Source organism: Clupea harengus, chromosome 11 (assembly GCF_900700415.2).
Source record: "Clupea harengus chromosome 11, Ch_v2.0.2, whole genome shotgun sequence".
Taxonomy (NCBI): domain Eukaryota; kingdom Metazoa; phylum Chordata; class Actinopteri; order Clupeiformes; family Clupeidae; genus Clupea; species Clupea harengus.
In genome coordinates this window covers 22607345-22627428 of record NC_045162.1, presented here as the reverse complement: position 1 = coordinate 22627428, position 20084 = coordinate 22607345, and the positions used below count along the sequence as shown (strand labels likewise).

At 48.4% G+C, this 20084-nt stretch overlaps 1 protein-coding gene across 1 annotated transcript in view; it reads right to left on the bottom strand.

Annotated features, from left to right (window-relative positions):
- fhod3b (formin homology 2 domain containing 3b) overlaps positions 1–20084 on the bottom strand; it is a 107594-nt gene that overhangs the window by 19598 nt on the left and 67912 nt on the right. Inside the window, 14 exon segments of the mRNA XM_042709222.1 lie at positions 44–129; positions 287–500; positions 3486–3536; positions 4687–4705; positions 4708–4738; positions 4741–4822; positions 5007–5129; positions 5315–5652; positions 9297–9515; positions 9745–9888; positions 10019–10113; positions 11187–11274; positions 11276–11299; positions 12367–12461. Coding sequence (XP_042565156.1) covers positions 44–129; positions 287–500; positions 3486–3536; positions 4687–4705; positions 4708–4738; positions 4741–4822; positions 5007–5129; positions 5315–5652; positions 9297–9515; positions 9745–9888; positions 10019–10113; positions 11187–11274; positions 11276–11299; positions 12367–12461 — 1609 coding nt within the window.

The window sequence follows — 20084 nt, the reverse complement described above, 5'->3', positions numbered from 1 at the left end:
GAAGGTTGTGAGAGTCTAGTGCCAGGGAAGGGGTTGTGCCCACAGCAGGAGCAGCAGGTGGACGGAGAAACCTGTGGTGGTGCTAGAAACCTCCTGGCCTGCCAGCATGCACTGATATTCTCTGACCTCCTAAACAAGGGCTGGAACAGCTAAACTCAGAACACGATAAGCACTAAATGCTTTATTGTGTTTCCAGCTTGAAACACAGATTAAGATCTACAGTGTAATGTTAAGCTTATTTGAGTCTCTCAGAATGTAAGAAGTAAGTCCAGTGAAAACCATTCACAAATAAGTCAAAGTTGGTGTTGCTGGCGTGGTGGTGGTGTTTACCGTGCGTTGTGTGTGTGCGTGTGACAGACTCCGGAGTGGGACTGTGAGAAGAAGAAGTGCTTCGGGTTCGGGAGCTCAGGCTCAGTGTGATCTCAGTGCGACCTCTGGGTGGCGCTCTCACACGCTCCCGCTCATACTCCTCCGCCGCTATCCTCTCCACCTGTTTATACCTGCATGCAGAACACACATGACCTTTAGGATACACATCTATCGGTGCGCACCTTACCACAACTCACACACACGCACACACGCACACACACACACACACACACACACACACACACACACACACACACACACACACACACACACACACACACACACACACACACACACACACACACACACACACACTGTGTGGTATGACACAGAGCCTTCACCATGCCCCGCCTAATGGTGTCTTTAATAGTATGTGCTAAATAACTTGCCTTACTATTTTCTATACTTTCCCTTTATTATATCTTTCACACTAGTTTATCTTCTTATCTCTTTGTTCTTCCATCTCAAAATTTGTTTCTCTATTTTCTTCATTTCCAGAACGTCATTGATTACCTGTGATTGACTTGGGTAGGCCACCGTAGATTGTAGGAGGCCTTGCTTCCCTGACAGGGAGATTCAGCTGACTGTCTATTCCCTGCAGTCAATGAGGTGTACACTCTCCATTTTCTTAAATTAGTGTGGCAGTTTTGTACATTTAAACTTGTGGCACCAAGTTACCTGCTTCCTAAATTAAGGGATAATTTTTTCTCAAACTATATTTCTTGGACGTGGATTATTACCCCTGGCTCCTTGCACTTCCTACTGGCTTCTCCCAGGTGACTACTCTAAATTCCCTCCTGTTTGAAACTCTGCTTCCATGGCAACTATTCCATGCGTGTCTGTTGGAGGAAGTTACAGACAGTATCTTCTACAGTGGAGATTTTCACTAAATAAGCCAGCCTTTACTGAGTGACGAGATTTGCGGCGATCACTTCTCTCTTTTTGTCTTTTCTTCTTTTCTATTCTTCCATGATTAGCCTTCATGGTGGAAGAGCGTTCAGTTCCGACTCTTATATGTAAATCAGTTACTGTGAACTCATACACTAAAATTGTGTTTTGAAACTGAACATTGGAACTTTGAACATTGAAACAGATGTTGGGGTTTGTTTTCTTTTTTAAAGTGACCATTGTAACTGACATATTGATTTATGTTTATAACTATTTTTTTTTCTTGTACATCCAGTACTTAACTCCTTCATATAAATGTTGAACACAAGGCATAGACTGTGACTCTCCCTCTAATTTCGGCATAAAGGCATGAAAATATAAATATTCATTTGATTATGGCTATGATTTGTGGCTTGTTAATTTTCACTGATCTGTTTTTTTTTTTTTGTGAATGTTGCCTTGATTGAATTTCCTGATGTGTTGAATTGACATATGAGCTACAACACACACACACACACACACACACACACACACACACACACACACACACACACACACACACACACACACACACACACAGAGACACACACACACACAGATACCACACACACACACACACACACACACACATACATACACACACACAGAGATAATTAAACAATAATTACATAACATGCCACATGAAAATGTTATGTAATGAACTTGCCTAACCTTCTAAACTCCCTGTCCATAAATTATACCCAAGCAACACAAACTACATACTGACATGTGTCAACATAGACATTTTCATGAAGGCTGAATTCACAGAGGAAATCATTACGGCTGGCATGGCTACACAACGTATCCTCAACCACAGAAACAAAAAGACAGCTCTGTGGCTATGTTTCCAAGAGGAGCGCGGATGGACATGTACTGCAAACAGTTTTGTTGGCCGACAGCTTTGGAGGACATTTGAGATTAAATACACACGTTAGGGCCAGAATGCCAAAGACATACTGTCAGCCTGGAAGCTTGATCTGGATGTATGGTGTATGTGTGAGCATCCAGCTCCATGGGTCCAGGCTGAAGGAATGTGTTTATTAATTCCACCTCTCCCCCTCATTCTTTTAGGAGGTCGTAGCCAAATCTGCAGCAACGCTACTTATAGACCCCTGCTGGCTAAATGTAAAGAAATAATGTAATGTTATTATTCGAAAAAATATATAAAACTATTACAAGCTCTGTACTGAAAATGTCCCCCAGATGCATATTTCGCCTTCAGCTGTATTTGGCCATCTTGAGCCTGATACAATAAAATCAGGCCAATGGTTTTCTTTCTTGAAGGCTGCAGTGAGGCTAGAGATCAAACCTTAAGTGGAAGATTCGTTTTTGAGATAACCTCTGGTGTGGATCTGAAGGTTGAGTCAGGATTCTCTTACTCTCAGAGAGTAAGAAAGAGAGAGAGAAAGAAATGGAAAAAGAGAGAGAGAGAAAATAAAAGAGAGAAAGAGAGAGAGAGAGAGAGAGAGAGAGAGATAGAGAGAGAGAGAGAGATAGAGAGAGAGTGAGAGAGAGTGAGTGAGAGAGTCCACCTTATCTAGAGCATGGCCATGTCGAAAGGCAATTACACACCTTGTCCTGTTTGGGCTACAGCATCTTAATCCTGAGCAGAAATGGAATTGGGGGAGAGGTGGACTCACACATTTCACCTGGAGTTCCTGCCGCCTCGGCCTCCACATCTGCTGCTGGTTTGAGCAGGCCCTTCTGAGGCGCATGACTACCGTTCCTCTGATAACTGATCTTTAATGTGCTGGAGGCTTCGGTGTGACATCAGCCCTTTGGATTGCACTTGTTTGGCAGCCACACAGCCTGCGCCTGAACCCGAGCCCGAGCCCGAGCCTGAGCCTGTCCTCAAAGCGGGGCTGCAGCCGAGGATCCTGACCTGCTCTGCCTGTCCTTCCCTGGCATCGGTGAGGAATTCTGACTCATTGACTTTGCAACGGACATTTACCACTGGGCTTTAAAGGGCCCTTTGATTTAATTAAAAGAAAAGGAAATGTGACATCAAGGAGCACCATTGCTCTACTAATGCCAACATAGAGTTTATGGCTCCCTGTGAGATAGTGTGTTGTAGTGGTTCCAGTAAAAGTAGATGAGCGTTGATTCTTCGCGGTGATTAAGTGTGTGAATATAGGTTAAAAATGTGTGCACATTCTTGGCTTCTTACACATCAATACAAAATCACAAACCTGTCCTCCCGGGCTTGTCTGACCTCCTCCCGCTTGTCGGCATAGTCTCGACTAAAAGCAAAAGAAGAAAGAAGAAATCTTTATCAGAATTTTGCAAGTGGACTGCAACACCTGCATGCTGTAGAGAAACATCTGGATTGTGAAGATGCTTTTGTGATTTACCAGTAATATTCTGTCCCCTGCTCGGACGTGTTGTTCCACGTGATTTGTGAGTAAATTGTCCTGATTTATTTGGCACAGCGCTTCTAATAAAAAGGAGATTAGCCTGGAAGTGTTCCCGGTGCCGTGGTGAGACCAAGGAATTAAAGGATCTCCACGGCATGTTAGCGGCGACTGAGGGAGTCCTGGGGGGGTCAGGAAGGGGACATGGAGTGGACAGCGGGGGCGTCCCTGATCACCCGATCCGTGTTATTGAATAGAAATCAGCCATGAGAAATGTGGTCCGTCTGCAATCTCAACATCTGCACTGGCCGTGAGAGGCAGGGAGACTCTGCACACAGAACCTGCCGAGAGCTGATTTATTAGCCGGGTTTGTTGTCTGACTAATTATTGCAGGGAAGTTGTTCTTTGTGAGTGAAACCGATGTCATGGGTTTTTTGTCTTGGTTTATACGGTAAATGGTTTGGTCTGGGATGGCGTGACTCTCTGGGTGTTGCGCTAGGAACAGGATGACATGATGGAGTAGCAACAAAGGGCAAAGCTAACACACTCAGGGCCAGAATGAATCTTTATATGGTGAGACCAGTCAGAAGCCAGACTGCTGTATCATGCTGGAGCAGCACTTCCACAGCCGCCATGGAGAATAATAGCTCAGACATGGCCATAATAAGAAGTGACCACCACAGGCCAGTCTGAAAAACAGAGCGCCAGTCTCTGATAAGGGTCTGAACAAACACTTCAGATGCTCCCTCCTAACTGGGGAAGTTCGGTAGTGGCTACTGCATGGCCTTATCTCAAATATATTACTTATAAACATAATACACTGGACTGCTAGCTTTGTTTACAGCAGACAATCTCAGACAGGGTAATGAGCAGAACAGTAGAAGCCAAATTCTCTGGGCTGCATGAATGAGTTGCATTACTCTCAGTATTTGTCAATGGTTGTATGTTGGTGAGCTAGCAGATGAAGCAGGTGTGCTGGTTGTCAGTGCAGTGGGACGCCAGAACGGAATGGGTGTGCTAAAAGGATGCCGCCACTCACTTGAAGCGGCTCCTCTCTCTCGCTCAATCTTCTGCAGTCGCTCCTCTCTCTCCAGGCGCGCCGCCGATCCCGCTCTGCGGCCAGAGACTCCTGATGCTGCCGGTAAGAGGACGTCAGCAGGCCCCCTAGTGTGGATCTGAGACGAGAGAAAGACAACTATAGAGTTAGAGCGTTTTCATGATTAGCCATAACTAGCCGTAGATTAGCAGGGTTAATCAAAACTGGTCACATGATTGAGGTGAAGCCATAAGGGGATGCCATGGGATTTCACTGGATCATGTAGCTAGTCATTGGCTCATTGCTACCCTGCTTAGCATTACCTGTCTGTCTTGACGTCTGAGGGAGAAGGAGGAGATGAAGGAGCGAAGCGGCTCTGTGGGGTGGATGGAGCGCTGGCCACACAGTGAGACCGGCCAGGGTAGGGGGTGCCATGACCATGGTGTCTGTGAGGAGAAGATGGGATGACATGCTGCCAGTTAGGTTACCTTATTTCAGTGGCGTTGTGATTCCGTGAGTAAAACAGTACAAATTCAAAAAGACACATTCAAATTGTCATTTGACAGCTGTGACTGCATCCTGAGAGGGACCTGTGAGCAAAGGTGGGCTTCTTTTCTGACAGATATCTTACCTGGCCGGACCAAAGCTGGCCCTAGACATACAGAAAGCACATGGGGCCTGTGCCTGTGCTACATCTGACTGACTGTAAGGAGGAGACAAAACAGGAGAAGAGACAGAAGAGAAGACACAGGAGGTGAAGACGGATAAGAGTGAGTCTGGCAAGAAGAGGCTGAATGGGAGAGGAGAAGCATAGTGGAGGGCGCCTCTACAAACATCGACAGCAAGTGAATCAGAGGACAAGTTTTCATAGCGCATGACGTACAGAGCCAGCTCAGGGGAGTATGAGAGAATTACACAGGAATGCCATTTAGTATTTCCAACGCGCCAGGAATCGGAGCTCGCATCAAACGGTTTATCATCAGTTTATCTATTAACTGATACTCCTCAAAACATACATGGAATCGTCACCATGAAAAGCCATAGCAGCAGCGTTATTAATGGGAGGCTGCAATGTGACACTGATGATGGCCAGATCTCAAAGGTCAAAATGAATGCCTCCTCTGTATGGCCCTCCCCAGCTGACTGCAGAGACAGTTGTCCTCGGTTCACTTTACCTGGCGGATCAGGTTGTCCATGCTACTGTGACAGAAATGGGGTGCAAACATGCATGAGATATGGCCGTGCCTTCTACTTGTCAGATCACCGCTCTTTTATACGCCGTGGACATTCAAATGATTTCAAATGTGAAACATGCTGGCCTTTATATACCGGCTTTAATTTATTGGCTTCTCTGGGCTTTAGAAGAGATATGATGCCACAATCAAAGGCAGATGCTTTGTAAATGTCAGGAGAAGTTAGGAGTCTTCCCCAGAAACATCCTGCTTTCCAGCTACTGGCCCGAGGAAAGACCGCCTCTTTGATGGAGTCCTATGCATTCTTCCACATTACACAGGAATCAGCAACAGGGGCCTACCAAGATTTATTAGCCCCTGTGTAATTAAATTACTCATCCGATGCTTTTCCAAACTGGTAAATGTTTGGACTGCTAGCCCAGGTAAGCCACATCTTTTAACAACATTGATTTGTGTTCTTTGTGAAATTGCCCCCGAGGGCTAAGAGAGAGAAACAAGCTGCTGGGGATCCCTGTGATTGCCACATGGTGCTGCCTGCTGTGCACCTTAGCAGCGCTAGGCACACACACACACACACACACACACGCACACAGACACAGGGTTGACATGTGATGGACTATGGCAGGTTAAAGCCTCTCTCGGTGCTCTACCTGCACGGCTGCTCTCTAGACGGGCCCCCCGGGCTCTCAGCCTGGTCCTGGTGCGCGCTAGGGGAGCGGGGGAGAGCCATGGGGGGGAGGTGGGAGTGAGACTCTCTGGAGGAGGCCCCAGGCGGGCTGTGGAGAGTGTCTCTCCTCAAAGACGAGCCAGGAGAGGAGGGAAGAGGGGAGCCAGTGGCCAGGGGAGGGGAGCGAATCGGGGCGGCGCGAGGGACCCTGGTCACCGACCTGCTTCGTGGCTCCCCCACAGTCTCTGGAACACTGGGGAGGAGGTTGACCATGCACTTAAAAGGCAAACACAAGCTAGACGCCTCCTCTGGGGTGGCTACTGCTGGCGGCACTGGCAATGCCCCACTAGAACAACAAAACAGCAGAGTAATGAGTAACTGTTGATGGTGAACTAGGGACAAGTACTAAACACAAAGAGACCTATAGGTATCTCTATAGGCAAAGCTGGAGTGTAAGCATACAAGCACATTACAGGATTCTGGGGTCTTGGGATTCTGGTAGCTAAAGAATCAAGGTGCTCCTCACAAAAAACTACTTTTCCCAGAATACCTGGCAGTTCCCTGTCTAGAGGGCTCTGTGACCTGAGGTTCCTCATCTTCCTCCTCCTCCTCCTCCTCCTCCTCCTCATAATCCTCCTCCTCCTCTCTGTGGTAGAAGGGAGGGATTGAGGAATGGATGGATGGAGGGACAAATTAAGAGTATGGGGGGAAAGAGAGTTGGGAAAGAGGATGAGAAAGGAGACACCAGAAATAACATGAAAAAGACAACAACAGAGGACTAGACAAAGGAAACAGATTACTCTCCAGAGAAACACACAATTACCATTGAAATCTCTTAATACACATCCAGCTGGATGTGTGGTTTGGTGGTTTGATTCTTTGTTTCATTTTTTCTGAGTAAGTTTTGTATGTCAATTTGTAGAAACCACAGTAGAATTCTGTTTAGGACCACAGTAAAAAATCCGTCCGTTAGGTCAAAAATAGTTTCCCTACAATGTCTTCCCATGCAAAATAAGTGAAATGTAATCGACATACTGCTTAATACGAGCTGAAATTCTGGCTCACTGACTGCTAGCGGGACTTAAAAATACTTCATCCTTTATACTGTATAAGGTTTATGGTCATGTTGTACAGTTTTAAGGGCTCCTGAAGTTTGCCAATCTAACTCCCACCGCCGGACTGTAAAGCATCCGAAGGCATTTGTTGCTATCAAGAGTCCTCTCTCTGTGGGCTGGACTTTATTAGTGATATGGAAAGCACAGGCCGCTCAAAGGCTGCTCTCATTTCCTGTGGTGAGCTCTCAGACGTCAGGCTCATATGACCGACTCAAGCGCGATCGACTATCTGCTGACCCAGGCCGCTGCGAGGAAACCAGCTTCAGACGCCATCCTTCAAAACGCTTGCCTGTCACACTTAATAGAGGCTTCGATTTGTCTGGGGTGGGTCTGCGAAAAAAAGGAGCACGGTGCAGTGAATGATGAAGGGCTAGGTGGATATATGGCGGAGGGCTCTGTTGTGGCCAGTTTAAACAGCTCAGCTCCTGTCAGCTGTAAATCTATAGCTTCCATAATATAACTGTACAGTAGCATGTGCTGAGGCTACAGGGCTCACAAGAGTTCAAGGTCTCAACGAGAGACTGCGTGGCACTCAGAGAAATAAAACAAAATCTCCGGTTCTTGATTTACAACGCGGGCAGCCGAAACTGTATATGTTCTATGCGATCTGCATGATATGTGTTAATGGAACTTTATGTGCATATGAGTGTCTTTGCAAAAAAAACAATGATTCAAATTCCACTTAAAACATGGCAGAGCGACGGTGCTGAAAGATAATGATAAAAGACAGCGGGGGGAGAGAACAAACACGCCCTGTGAGCACCTAAACTTGGAGCCGGCCTTGAGCCGTGATAAACCACATGAAGCCCCGAATTCCACCCACTGACAAGTGTGGTTTCCACCCCCTCCCCTCCCCCCTCCCCCCAATCACCTGAGACGTTCTGCTCAAAAGGAAAAGCGATATGGCGAGGTTCCCTGGCGCATTCCTCCAGTGGGTGAGCTGGCCTGCGCCCTGACCACAGCCTGAAGTAACCCTAGCGGAACTGCGGAGAAGGATTAGTCTGCTGACAGTGTTTACCCGACTGCCAGACTCTACAGCAGAGAGCCGCCGGCCGAGAGAGGTTAGGGGGGGAAGCATGGCCTTTCACAACAGTGGATGCGAAGACGGCAGCGCCTCATGCACAGAAAAATGCCAAGAATGTAGGCATCCCGACCAAGCGAGTAACTCTCTTTATGGCCAGGCAAATCATAATTTTTCATGAATATGAGATTAGTTTAAACTGTGAGACGAGACCATGAGAGCAATGCACCATTCCAGAGAAAGGGATGCTGAGACCGTGAGAAAGGGCCCGTGTTTCCCTGCTGAAGCTAAAGCTCTACTGACAATGAATGGAGGATGGAGAGGAATGGACAAGACACCTGACAAGTTTGATCCATTCTTCCGTGTTTGAATAAAATAGTTTATAGGGTACATATGTTTTCACAGGGTGGGTGGTTGATGACATTTACAATGACTTGTGTATAACACATGTTGAGCACATGATTTTTTCCCTCCTTACTGTCTTCTGTACTGTATCACCCATCCCTCCTTTTTTCTGCCTCAGCATTCTTGTCCTCTTTCTCCTGTCTCCTCTTCTCAGAGGGTCGAGGGTGTCTCCTTGTCTTTCTCACCTCTCATTGATGTTCTCAATCCTGGACCCGTTGAACGTCGGGAAGTTGGGGCCGTGGCCGTGGTTGCTGGGGCGACGCCGGGGCAGAGGTGTGGCCCTTGCCGTTCTGAAGGGAGTGTCTTCTGCTGCGCCTCCTCTCCAGGCCCCGCCTCTCTGGGGGCCCTCCCACGCTGGCCCGCCGGCGGTCCTTACGGCCCGCGGGGGGCGGCTGGGTCTCGTCGTCCCCGTCCTCGTGACGCAGGGCCATCTGAGAGGGCACAGAGACGGAGGAGGGCACATGCCACCTTAAAGTCACCTCAGCACACACACACCATACAAATGCTACATGCACACCAATGCTCTTTCTAAGAGAGTTATTTAAGTGGTTTCCTCTTCTTCAACATTCTGCCTACTACATCCTAGTGGCCGTAAATGGGGGCTCCTTGTTAGTTATGCTGTTATCATCACCTAACAATGAAAGATTGCTGCTGCCTAACCTCATAGATGTTGAACTGCTCCACCAGGTCAAGGTCGGTGCCCTTCCTGTTCAGGTGCCTGTGTGCCATGGCTTCAATCCCCTGCTCCTCCAGGCAGTCCACCACATCATAGTAGGAGTCCTGATCAGGGAGCCCAGCCAGGGTCTACCAGGAACAAAACACCATTTCAGTCTTTTAGTTTGAATTCAGGAATATATGGGTTAGTGTTTATAGAACGTGGTTATATATCATAAAGCCGGACATAAAGTGCACAGAGTGAAAGAGATGCCTCCACCTTGTTTATTAGAGTCATGGCATACACCAGCAACTCTGTGTCCACTCCATCCTTTTCGTCCAGAATCTCCATGGCATTTGACCACGGCTTACAGCCTGCAAACGGGAAGCACACACTCAGGTCAGGTAGATCCACTCATAGCAGAGAGTACACACCCATCCTCTCCATAGCACAGTCCACATCTAAGAGACATCATGGCTCTCAACCTACTCAACCTACCAATGACATCTAGCCTCACGGCTGGGATTATAGTGAGCGTGTGTGTGTGTGTGTGTGTGTGTGTGTGTGTGTGTGTGTGTGTGTGTGTGTGTGTGTGTGTGTGTGTGTGTGTGTGTGTGTGTGTGTGTGTGTGTGTGTGTGTGTGTGTGTGTGTGTGTGTGCGTGCGTGCGTGCGTGCGTGCGTGTGTGTGCGCGTGTGTGCGCGCGCGTGTGTGTGTGTGTGTGTGTGTGTGTGTGTGTGTGTGTGTGTGTGTGTGTGTGTGTGTGTGTGTGAGGTAGAGGTGAACACAGGTAACGGTGATGGTGGAGGGACAGAGAGAAGGAAAGCAACTGAGACGGACCCGGCGAGGCTGAGAGTGTGGGCCCGGGGGTTAGGGTGAGAGGTTGGTATTTTGGAGGAAAGCAGGCATGAGGTAAGGGCAGGGTCAGCCAGTGACACACGGATCATGTTCTTCTCAATTATGCAACACAATCAGCAGGGGTTCAGAACTGACTTTTATTTCTCTCTCTCTCCCTCTCTCTCTCTCTCCCTCTCTCACCCTCTCTCTCCCCTCTGAAGATGCAGGTAATCTGACCACACTGTGGGGGAGAGCCGTGGTCTGCTCCAGTCGTATCACACATGAGCGCTGCAATGTGTCTGGTGTCTTTGTAACGGGAGCCCAGAGGTACAACACACACGTCACCCTGAGCTGTGACCCCACACTGGCAGAATCTGATACGCCTCCGCTACTACCACATCAACACGATCTTATAAAGACAGGAACGACGACGCGCTCGTTTTCGGGTAGGGTCAAACATTTACGAAAACAGACCTTGGGAGGAGTTACGAAAAGCTACAGTCAGGGCGCCAAGATGGTGTTCCACCGGTGTGTGTGTGTGTGTGTGTGAGGCTAACAAACATCTTGTGGTAGTGTGTGTGTGCCGCTGAGAGCGTTCATCCAACACTCACCTCTCTTGGTGTCCACGGCGCTGACGGCCTCGATGAGCAAAGACGCGTTGGCCTCGGTGTACTCCACGAACACCAGCAGCAGCTTCAAGGGCCGTCTTCACCACCAGACGGAACTGCACTCAAGGAGAAAGAGAAGCTCTTTCAATGTTACACAACCCCAGTGACAAACACAGCACGCTGGTGTTCCTTTTTAAACCCCTAACATATACATATAGTACATGAGCATTTATGGTTTCCATCTACATTTCAGACCATGCCTACAGATGATGTATTAAAGAGTGTGTGTCATAGTTTGATAAGTTCAGATATCAGTGAGTAAATGACACGACATTTCTTCTGTGCGTGGCAAAGACTTCCTGCTCAGTGTTGTGGAGGCCTTTGATAACAGTTGCAGGCAGACGGAGAGGAAACTAGAGAAGGTACTTCATGCCTCCATTCTGACTCGTTTTTTTTTGGGATCCTGTCATTATTGTCTTATGTAACCGACAGCAGAGCATTAAGCCCACAGAAATACTGTTTTATTACTGTATGAGCTCTCAAGGACAAAGGAGAGTCCTGTGACAAATTTATAAAGCAGCTAGCTTTGGGTTCTACTCTCCTGTAGCCTTACAACAAAACGCACACATACACACACAGGGTATCATCAAAACTCACTTAAAATGGAATTTCAACAAAAAAGGAGAGTGACAAAGACAACAGAGAAGAGTAAAAAGAAAAGAAGGAAAAATGAATAGAATAAGCAGAGAGGAGAAACAGTGAGCAGTGAAATGGAATAACAGGCAGCAAGAGGGAGATCTGGGTCTAATAAACTGAGAGCAGTCTCTGTCCTGATCAAAACCATCCTGTGTATTCCACATGTGGCTATTTACAGGAGAGAGAGAGGGAGAAGGAGAGAGAGAGAGAGAGAGAGAGAGATAGTGAGGGCGAGAGAGAGAGAGAGGGAGAAATGGAGAGATGGGCAGAAAAAGAAGAAAAAGAAGAGCAAGAAGAAGAAAACGGCAGGAAACGGGAGTAGAGGCGAGAAGAATTGGTTTGTGCAGGAAATGCACGGAACCAATCTTGCCACATACATAAACAGACACACACTTAGGAACACACACAGGTATGCACACACACACACACACACACACACACACACACACACACACACACAGACTGCTGTAGGTCCAGCTCTCTTCACCTTAGATCCGATGAGGGTGTAGAGCCACTGCACTGTTTCATTATGGCTAATCAGGCCATTCATTCCATCCACATACAGCATGATCTGCCCCAGGGCTGCACAGAGAGAGAGAGAGAAAGGCAGAAGTTAAACCATGATATGCCATTCCACTTTTAACTTAGACAAAGTGTGTATGTGTGTGTGTGTGTTTGTGTGTGTATGTGCTCATACACATCTGTGTGTTACATGTGAGCAATTTGTAAGTACATGCATGACTGTGTGTGCGTGTCTTAGTGCTTCCCTTGCTGGTGATTTTGGCTTTGAAGGGAGCCTTTTAGGGTGACTCACTGGAGACTCAGCGGCAGTTAAGCATGGTGGGGTCGTGACCTTGCGTGGTTACCCGCTTAAACATGATTTGGGGGGGTGGGGGGCTGGGGGGCTCTTTAGCCAAGACAGTAAAGGACATCCTCTCCTCACCACTCATCCCCCTAACCAGGAGTCTCTCAGCAGACTCTCAGTGATGGACAAGTGTGTCAAGTCCACAGGCACAGAGATGGTGACACCCCGACAGTAAGGTGCTGACAGACTGACAGACAGCTGAGGCAGAGTAGGGGAGAGTATGGTGGACTCCACAGGCAGACCATATGGTGGACCACATCTCCACAATAATCAAAACACTGTGACAATGGGTGGAGGGTTTCTTCCTTTACATCAAAATGGTACAAGTTTCTGTAGACACAGGACTCACACACATACACACACACACACACACACACACACACACCACACTAACACACACACACACACACACACACACACACACACACACCACACTAACACACACACACACACAACACACTAACACAACACACAAACACAACACACTAACACACACACACTCACACACACACAGACATGCAAAGACTCAACAGGTCTGAGCACACACCGAGGTGAGCCCTCAGCCATCTTTCAGCTGCCTAGCAGGGAAAATATTTGAGCAGGCCGAGTCAGTGGAGCATGACATGACTTCCATTTGAAACAGGACCCATAAATAAGACTGGAATCGGCCTCGGGGGGGGCTCCACGGGAGGGCACTCAAAACACAGGGCTTCCGTTCGACACAAGAGCACACAGAGGAACAAAAGAGCGCTCTCTGAAGGGGTCACACACACACACACACACACACACACACACACACACACACACATACACACACAGAAACGCACACACACACACACACACACACAAACACACACACACACAAACAAACACACACACCCAAAAGACAGAGTTTCTCCTGCTTTCTCTTCCTGTATCACAAAGAGCCTGATCTCCTGGAAGTCTGACAAATAGCTTCTTCACACGTGAATACGCTAAACGAACCCATTAAGTGAATGCCATGCAAACATAGGCTCACTTCCATAGCACAAATGGTGACTAGAGATAGCTAGATTATAAATGACATCACCCAGTTTACCAGAGTACTGCTCAAGCCTATGTCTCCCTCACCAAAGAAACAGACTTTCACGCACAAAATGTCATCCAAGAGGAACCCTGAACAATGCCTTTCAAATTCCCTTTCAAAGTAGTGCTACAATGTGATCTATTGCTCAGCATTACACTGTTTATCCATCTCTGCTTCACTATACACGTGGCAGGGGTTGGCCTCAGATCGGTTGCACAGTGAGTGTGCCTGCACAGCATCTCCACCATGGCACTTTATACTGCCCTGGCACTGATGCCACCTTTCATTTGAGTTTTTTCAGTTTCTCTCTCTCTCTCTCTCTCTCTTTCTCTTTCTCTCTCTTTCCCTCTCTCTGTTCTTCTGTGTCTAGTCTCACATGTGCATTCTAGAAACACGAAATGTGCCATGTCAAGCCCAGGTGCAGCTCGCAAAGAATTTGGAAAGCATCCAAGTCGAAGTGATGGTTCATCTTTTATCGATCAGGTCTAATTACTGTCGCATGTCAATGGTGGCATTCCACACACTCTTCCTCACTCACTCATGCAATACATTCCAGTACACACACACACACACACACACACACACACACACACACACACACACACACACACACACACACACACACACACACACACACACACACACACACACTCAGACATGTGCAGACCTAGACATAGACACACACACACACACTTATCTGACAGGACTTGCTATCACAAAATTCCACATCACAGACTGTTCATAAGAGCGTGACAGGCATGCCCGTTGAGCTGATAGAGTGCAGATCTAGAGCCAGGGAGCTCAGGCAACAGATACACTCTATAAGAGTAATCAGAGACTGCACAGGTGGGAGTGCTCACAGATTTCAACTTTATAACAGAGAGAGGTCACCATTCAGAGACTTTGGGACAGACAGAGTAAGGACCCTCACTTTTACCCTAGACAGTTTTTTCAGGCAAAATAAATCATTTATCTCGAAGACAAAAGCTTTTTTTCAGTGTAGTCGCTTTGCAACATAATCATGTCCACTGGTGGAATCATATGCAATAAGAACTGGGTGAAGTATAAAAGTCAACAACTTTTACAAATGACATAGTAGGAATCTGCTGTATATAAAAGTATGTAAACTTTCTGTTTCTCATTTCCTGCAGTTTGTGAGTGGAGAGAGCCCTATCTCCAAAGCAAACACCTGTAATCAGACACACGGCTTTGCACCCGACCTTCCAGCTCCTCAATTATGCTCAACCAGACCAGGGAACCGTTAAAAGGACACGCAATTCAGTTGTTTGCATTCAACACACTGACACTTGAGATGGAGTGATTTCATCTGGCTAATGGTTGCTTTTGTCACTCCAGCCTGCCAGTCCAGCCAGGAGACTCAGGACTGGCCAGCAGACTGAGGAGAGACTGCTGTGGGTCAGTGGGCCTCCTCTGTGAGGTTACTGCGGTGATAACAGGGCTTTACCTCATTCTGCAAAGTTAGTGCCACATTGAAGACAAAACTGGATGGAAGCATATGCCTACATACACTCATGCACATGCACATGCATGGGCATAGGCACACACACACACACGCACACGCACACGCACACGCACACGCACACGCACACGCACACGCACACGCACACGCACACACACACACACACACACACACACACACACACACACACACACACAAAGAGAGTTAGCTTCAGGAGCATGTGCAGCCTGATGCTGTGCAGAGCTCTTCTGGTTAGCAGACTTGACGCTCGTCCAAAAATGTGGGACCTTGTTTCAGTAATCAAGAGTACTTTTTTATGCAGTACCTCACACAAAGAACAACACTAACAACAGCAGCCCTCTCTGCGCGGCCCGTGAGTAACGAGATGCTGGCAGACAAAAGCCTCTTTTTCAAAGCAGCGGCGATTAGAATGTAAATGAAAGGCTCTCGGAGGCCGAGATTGGGAGGTGAAAGAAAGAAAGGAAGGAAGGGGAAGAAAAAGAACAGATGAAAAAAGAATGTTTATGTGAGGGAACTTGGAAGTGTTCAATAAAAAAAGAAGACTGGCATTCACGTCTGACTCTCACACTCACAATCAGCTCTCCCTCCCTCCCTCCCGATCACTCACTCACTCGCCTGCTTGCTCTGCCCGGAGCTGTGTGGGACTTTATCAAAGGAGTGTTAATGTGTGTGAACGCAGGCCGAGACAAATGAAACCCCTGCACCCCTGAAAAACTCAAACACACACACACAAACACACACACACACACACACACACACACACACACACACACACACGCGGACTAATACTGACAGTGAGGGAAAGAAAAGAGGAGAGAGAGGGAGAGATTCTGAAAAGATGTTGAGGTAAGCCAGCCAGGGAGGCTTAGAGGAAGCTTGTTCTCAAGCCTCTCGACCACAGCAATTACTTGTGCAAACCACCAGGAATGCACAGGAGGGTATGTGTGGAGAAAAGTGTGAAGTGTTGCAGTGTTTTGGGAGTTGGGCCAGAATCTTGTGTGATTGTGTGTGTGTGTGTATGTGTGTGTATATGTGTGTGTGTGTACGTGGTGTGGCGAGGGGGGGGGTTACATGTACAAATCCCTATGAGGACTACAATGTTATCGCAGATGTAGCGGGGGTCTGATTCCAAAACCAACCAGGCTTCCCTTCAGTCCTCCTTTCCCTCCATCGCTCCCTCTCTCTCTCTCTCTCACTCTCTTCTCTCTCTCTTTCTCTCTTTCTCTCTCACTCTCTTCCCTCCTCTCTCTCTGCCCCTTTCTTTTTTTTTGCATCTACATTTCAAATTTCCCCTTAAACTGGGTCAGCCAAGCTTTGAAACTGTCTGTCAGCTACATTTATTTTCCCAGGCCTGGTGGGCTGTTGCAGCTCCTCGGTGGCTCTGGTCTGCATTAGCCCAGCCGTGGTGTGTACTCGCGGCACCAGCACGGCTCGTGGTCCGCTGCGCCGCACGTGGCCCGCGCCTGGCTCGCATCCCGCCCGCCGCTCCAGGTCTGGGGAATATCTCAGAGCGGCTCCGGGCCGCCCCAAAAACAGAACCCTTGCGCGGCATGGTGTTGATGCTGTGATTGCCTACTGTTTTATTGAATCTGAGGGGTTTAATGCTGCACTTCGCAGACCAACGCTTGACCCGCCACCCCACCAACCCACCCACTCACTCACACAAACACACACACACACACACACACACACACACACACACACACACACACACACACACACACACACACACACACACACACACACACACACACAGACACACAACTCCCCCGTCCCACTCGCCCACGCACACCTAATCCTGGATAGGGTCTGGTTTCCTCGGTGGCGTCTGATTTTTTCGGAGCCTTGATTTACTCTCCACAGCCCAGAATGAGACAGCTTAATGGCCCGGGCCAATTAAAGGCCCATTAAGAGTTCTGCTCTGACGCCATAAATTTGCTGAGAGCTCCTCATTAGCCAATCAGGAGCTCTGCACCTAATCACTGGGACCATTAGAGCAGAGCAGCACTGCCTCAGCCAGATGCTGATGGGAGGAGAAAGACTCAGTCCTGCTGATTACCTGTTGAGCACAACTCCCCCCAAAGATCAGAAATCCAGACCTTTAGAGCAAAATATAAGGGATAGAACCTTTAGAGGTTCTTTGGCAAGTCCTACTACAAGAGGATGAAAAACAGCTCTGTAAAGAACCCGAAAACCATATGGTTCTTTGCCTACATAGGACCTCTAGACGCCATACTGTGGCACTTCTGTACTATTCTAAAGTACTCTTGTAGTTGTATATTTTATACTTACACACTCATAACTTTTCTACAACAGTCCTGTAAATTCAGGTTGTCAAGGTTGTCAGGGGCTCGTGGAGGTTTATACTCTGACGTCCGGCACAGTAGCTCCATAATCTCCAGGGCTCCCACAGCTCCATTGGAAACAGCAGCCGAACCAGAGCGTCCACTCAGGACCAGATCTGTCTCAAGGGCAGCTTCTGACAGCAGCACCAGCCTCTGCACTGCTTCTGCTGTTTGCCATCACTTCATGCTAGGTCCAGAGACACAGGCAGAAACTACCGCATGCAGCCTCGAGCCGGAATGGCTGAGACGCAGCATTTCTTTTTTCTTTACTCCCTGTGATAAAACCAGATGCACATGGTAAAGACTTCAGCGTTCGGCGCAGCACGTGCGATGGGGTTCTCAGGCCGAGGGCCGCGCAGGCATTCCAGCAGAGAGCCCCAGAGCCGCATGGGGTCGCAGAGCCGCGGCGCTGGAGACAAAGGCGGCCCAGTTACAGAGGCGGGTGGCGGGGGTGGGGAGCGCTGGAAGCGGCGGGTGGGCGGGTGATGAAATGCTCTTGCGCCTTTTGTCACTGGTGCTGAGGCAGGCCAGCTGAGCGCCGCGGCGCCGGGCCAGGCAGACACACGAGGAGTGGGAAGGAGACAGCGGGAGAGAGGGAGGAAGTGAGAGAGAGAGAGAGAGGGAAGGAGAGCGAGAGAGATGGAGAGAGATGGAGGGAGAGAGAGAGAGGGAGAGGGAGAGGGAGGGAGAGAGAGTGGAGAGAGAGAGAGAGAGGGGAGGGAGAGGGAGATGGAGGGAGAGAGAGAGGGAAGAGATAGGGAGAGAGAGAGAGACTGAAAGGAAGGTAGAGGGAGAGAGAGAAGAGAGAGAGGGAGAGAGAGGGAGAGAGAGAGGGAGAGAGGGAGGGAGAGAGAGAGAGGGAGATGGAGGGAGGGAGAGGGAGAGAGAGAGAAGAGGGAGAGAGAGAGAGATGGAGAGGAATGGAGGGAGAGAGAGAGAGGGAGAGGGAGAAGGGAGAGAGAGAGGGAGGGGAGAGAGAGAGAGAGAGAGGGAGGAGAGGAGATGGAGTGGAGAGAGAGAGGGGAGAGAGATAGGGAGAGACTGAAAGGGATAGGTTAGGAGAGAGAGAAAGAGAGAGAGGAGAGAGAGAGAGAGAGAGGGAGCTCCTGGGGCTGGATGCTTACAGGCCCGTCCCCACCCCACGTCTACATCAGCAGCGGCGCATGAGAGGATGTGGCAGCCCTGAGGACAACAGCTGCAGATGCTGGGACTGCTGCAACCCACAGTGACGGAGCGCACGCAGACCAGCAGCAGCCACGGGGGTCCATGTAGCATGCCCCAGTCCAGATGACCCGAAGATAAATCTCTCTTATATTTGTGTCATGGGCACACTACACACACACACAGCACACACACCACACACACCACACACACACACACATACACCCATATAAGCACATGAACAAACCATGTTATGTTTCAAAGGCCAATGTAAAGAAAGTGTCCAGATATGAAAATGTCCTGTGTGTGTGTGCATGGTTGTTATCAGCAGAACCCAGGAGTAAAGGGGACCGTGTGTGTGAATGTGTGTGTGGTGTGTGTGTGTGTGTGTGTGTGGGGGGGTGGTTATAACAGGAAACACCTGACATTCCTCAGCTGTACACACCTGTCTGTGATGATGAAGTGGTGTGAGGACCAGTGCGTCTGGCCCCCGTGCACCACATGTGTGTGCCCCCCATCCCCCTCAACACACACACACACACACAACACACACACACACACACACACACACCACACACACACACGCTCCACAGCACAGCTCGCCTCACCAGGGCGTGGAAACACCACCTAACACAAACACAGGCACCTCAGCCCAATGACATCTGGTTGAGGAGAGGGAGCCCATTTTGTGGAATGTTTTTGGAGAACACAATGCGTGTGCAATCACGAAACACCATCTGTCTCCAAAGCCCATCCACAGCCTCCGAGACCCCAAGACAGTCATTCAGAACACACACCCAACATAAAACATTAGGAAGGAGTGGGAGAAATGGTTCATATGTCTTATGAAAGACACACACACACACACACACAAACACAGACACACACATATGCATACACATGCTTAACTACAGTACGTCATCTGCAATGCATCACCAGTGTGGCCGTATAAAAGTTGCACTCAGAAACACACACAACACACACTCAAAAGCGGTATCACAATACAGTATATTACTTGTGCAACAGATTGTGGTAGATCACTCAGCTTGTGTCAGCTTTTTCCTATGTTTTCATGATCAAAAGGAGTTATGCCTCAATCATGTAAACAATAATGGCACAAATCATGATGCACGCACACACACGCACGCACACATTCTTACTGATGGGGTTTCTGTGCTAAACGAATCCATGAACTTCCTCCCACCAGATGTTAAATGCCACATCAGAAAAAATTGCGTGGATGTCAAATCCAAACTGTAATCTACAA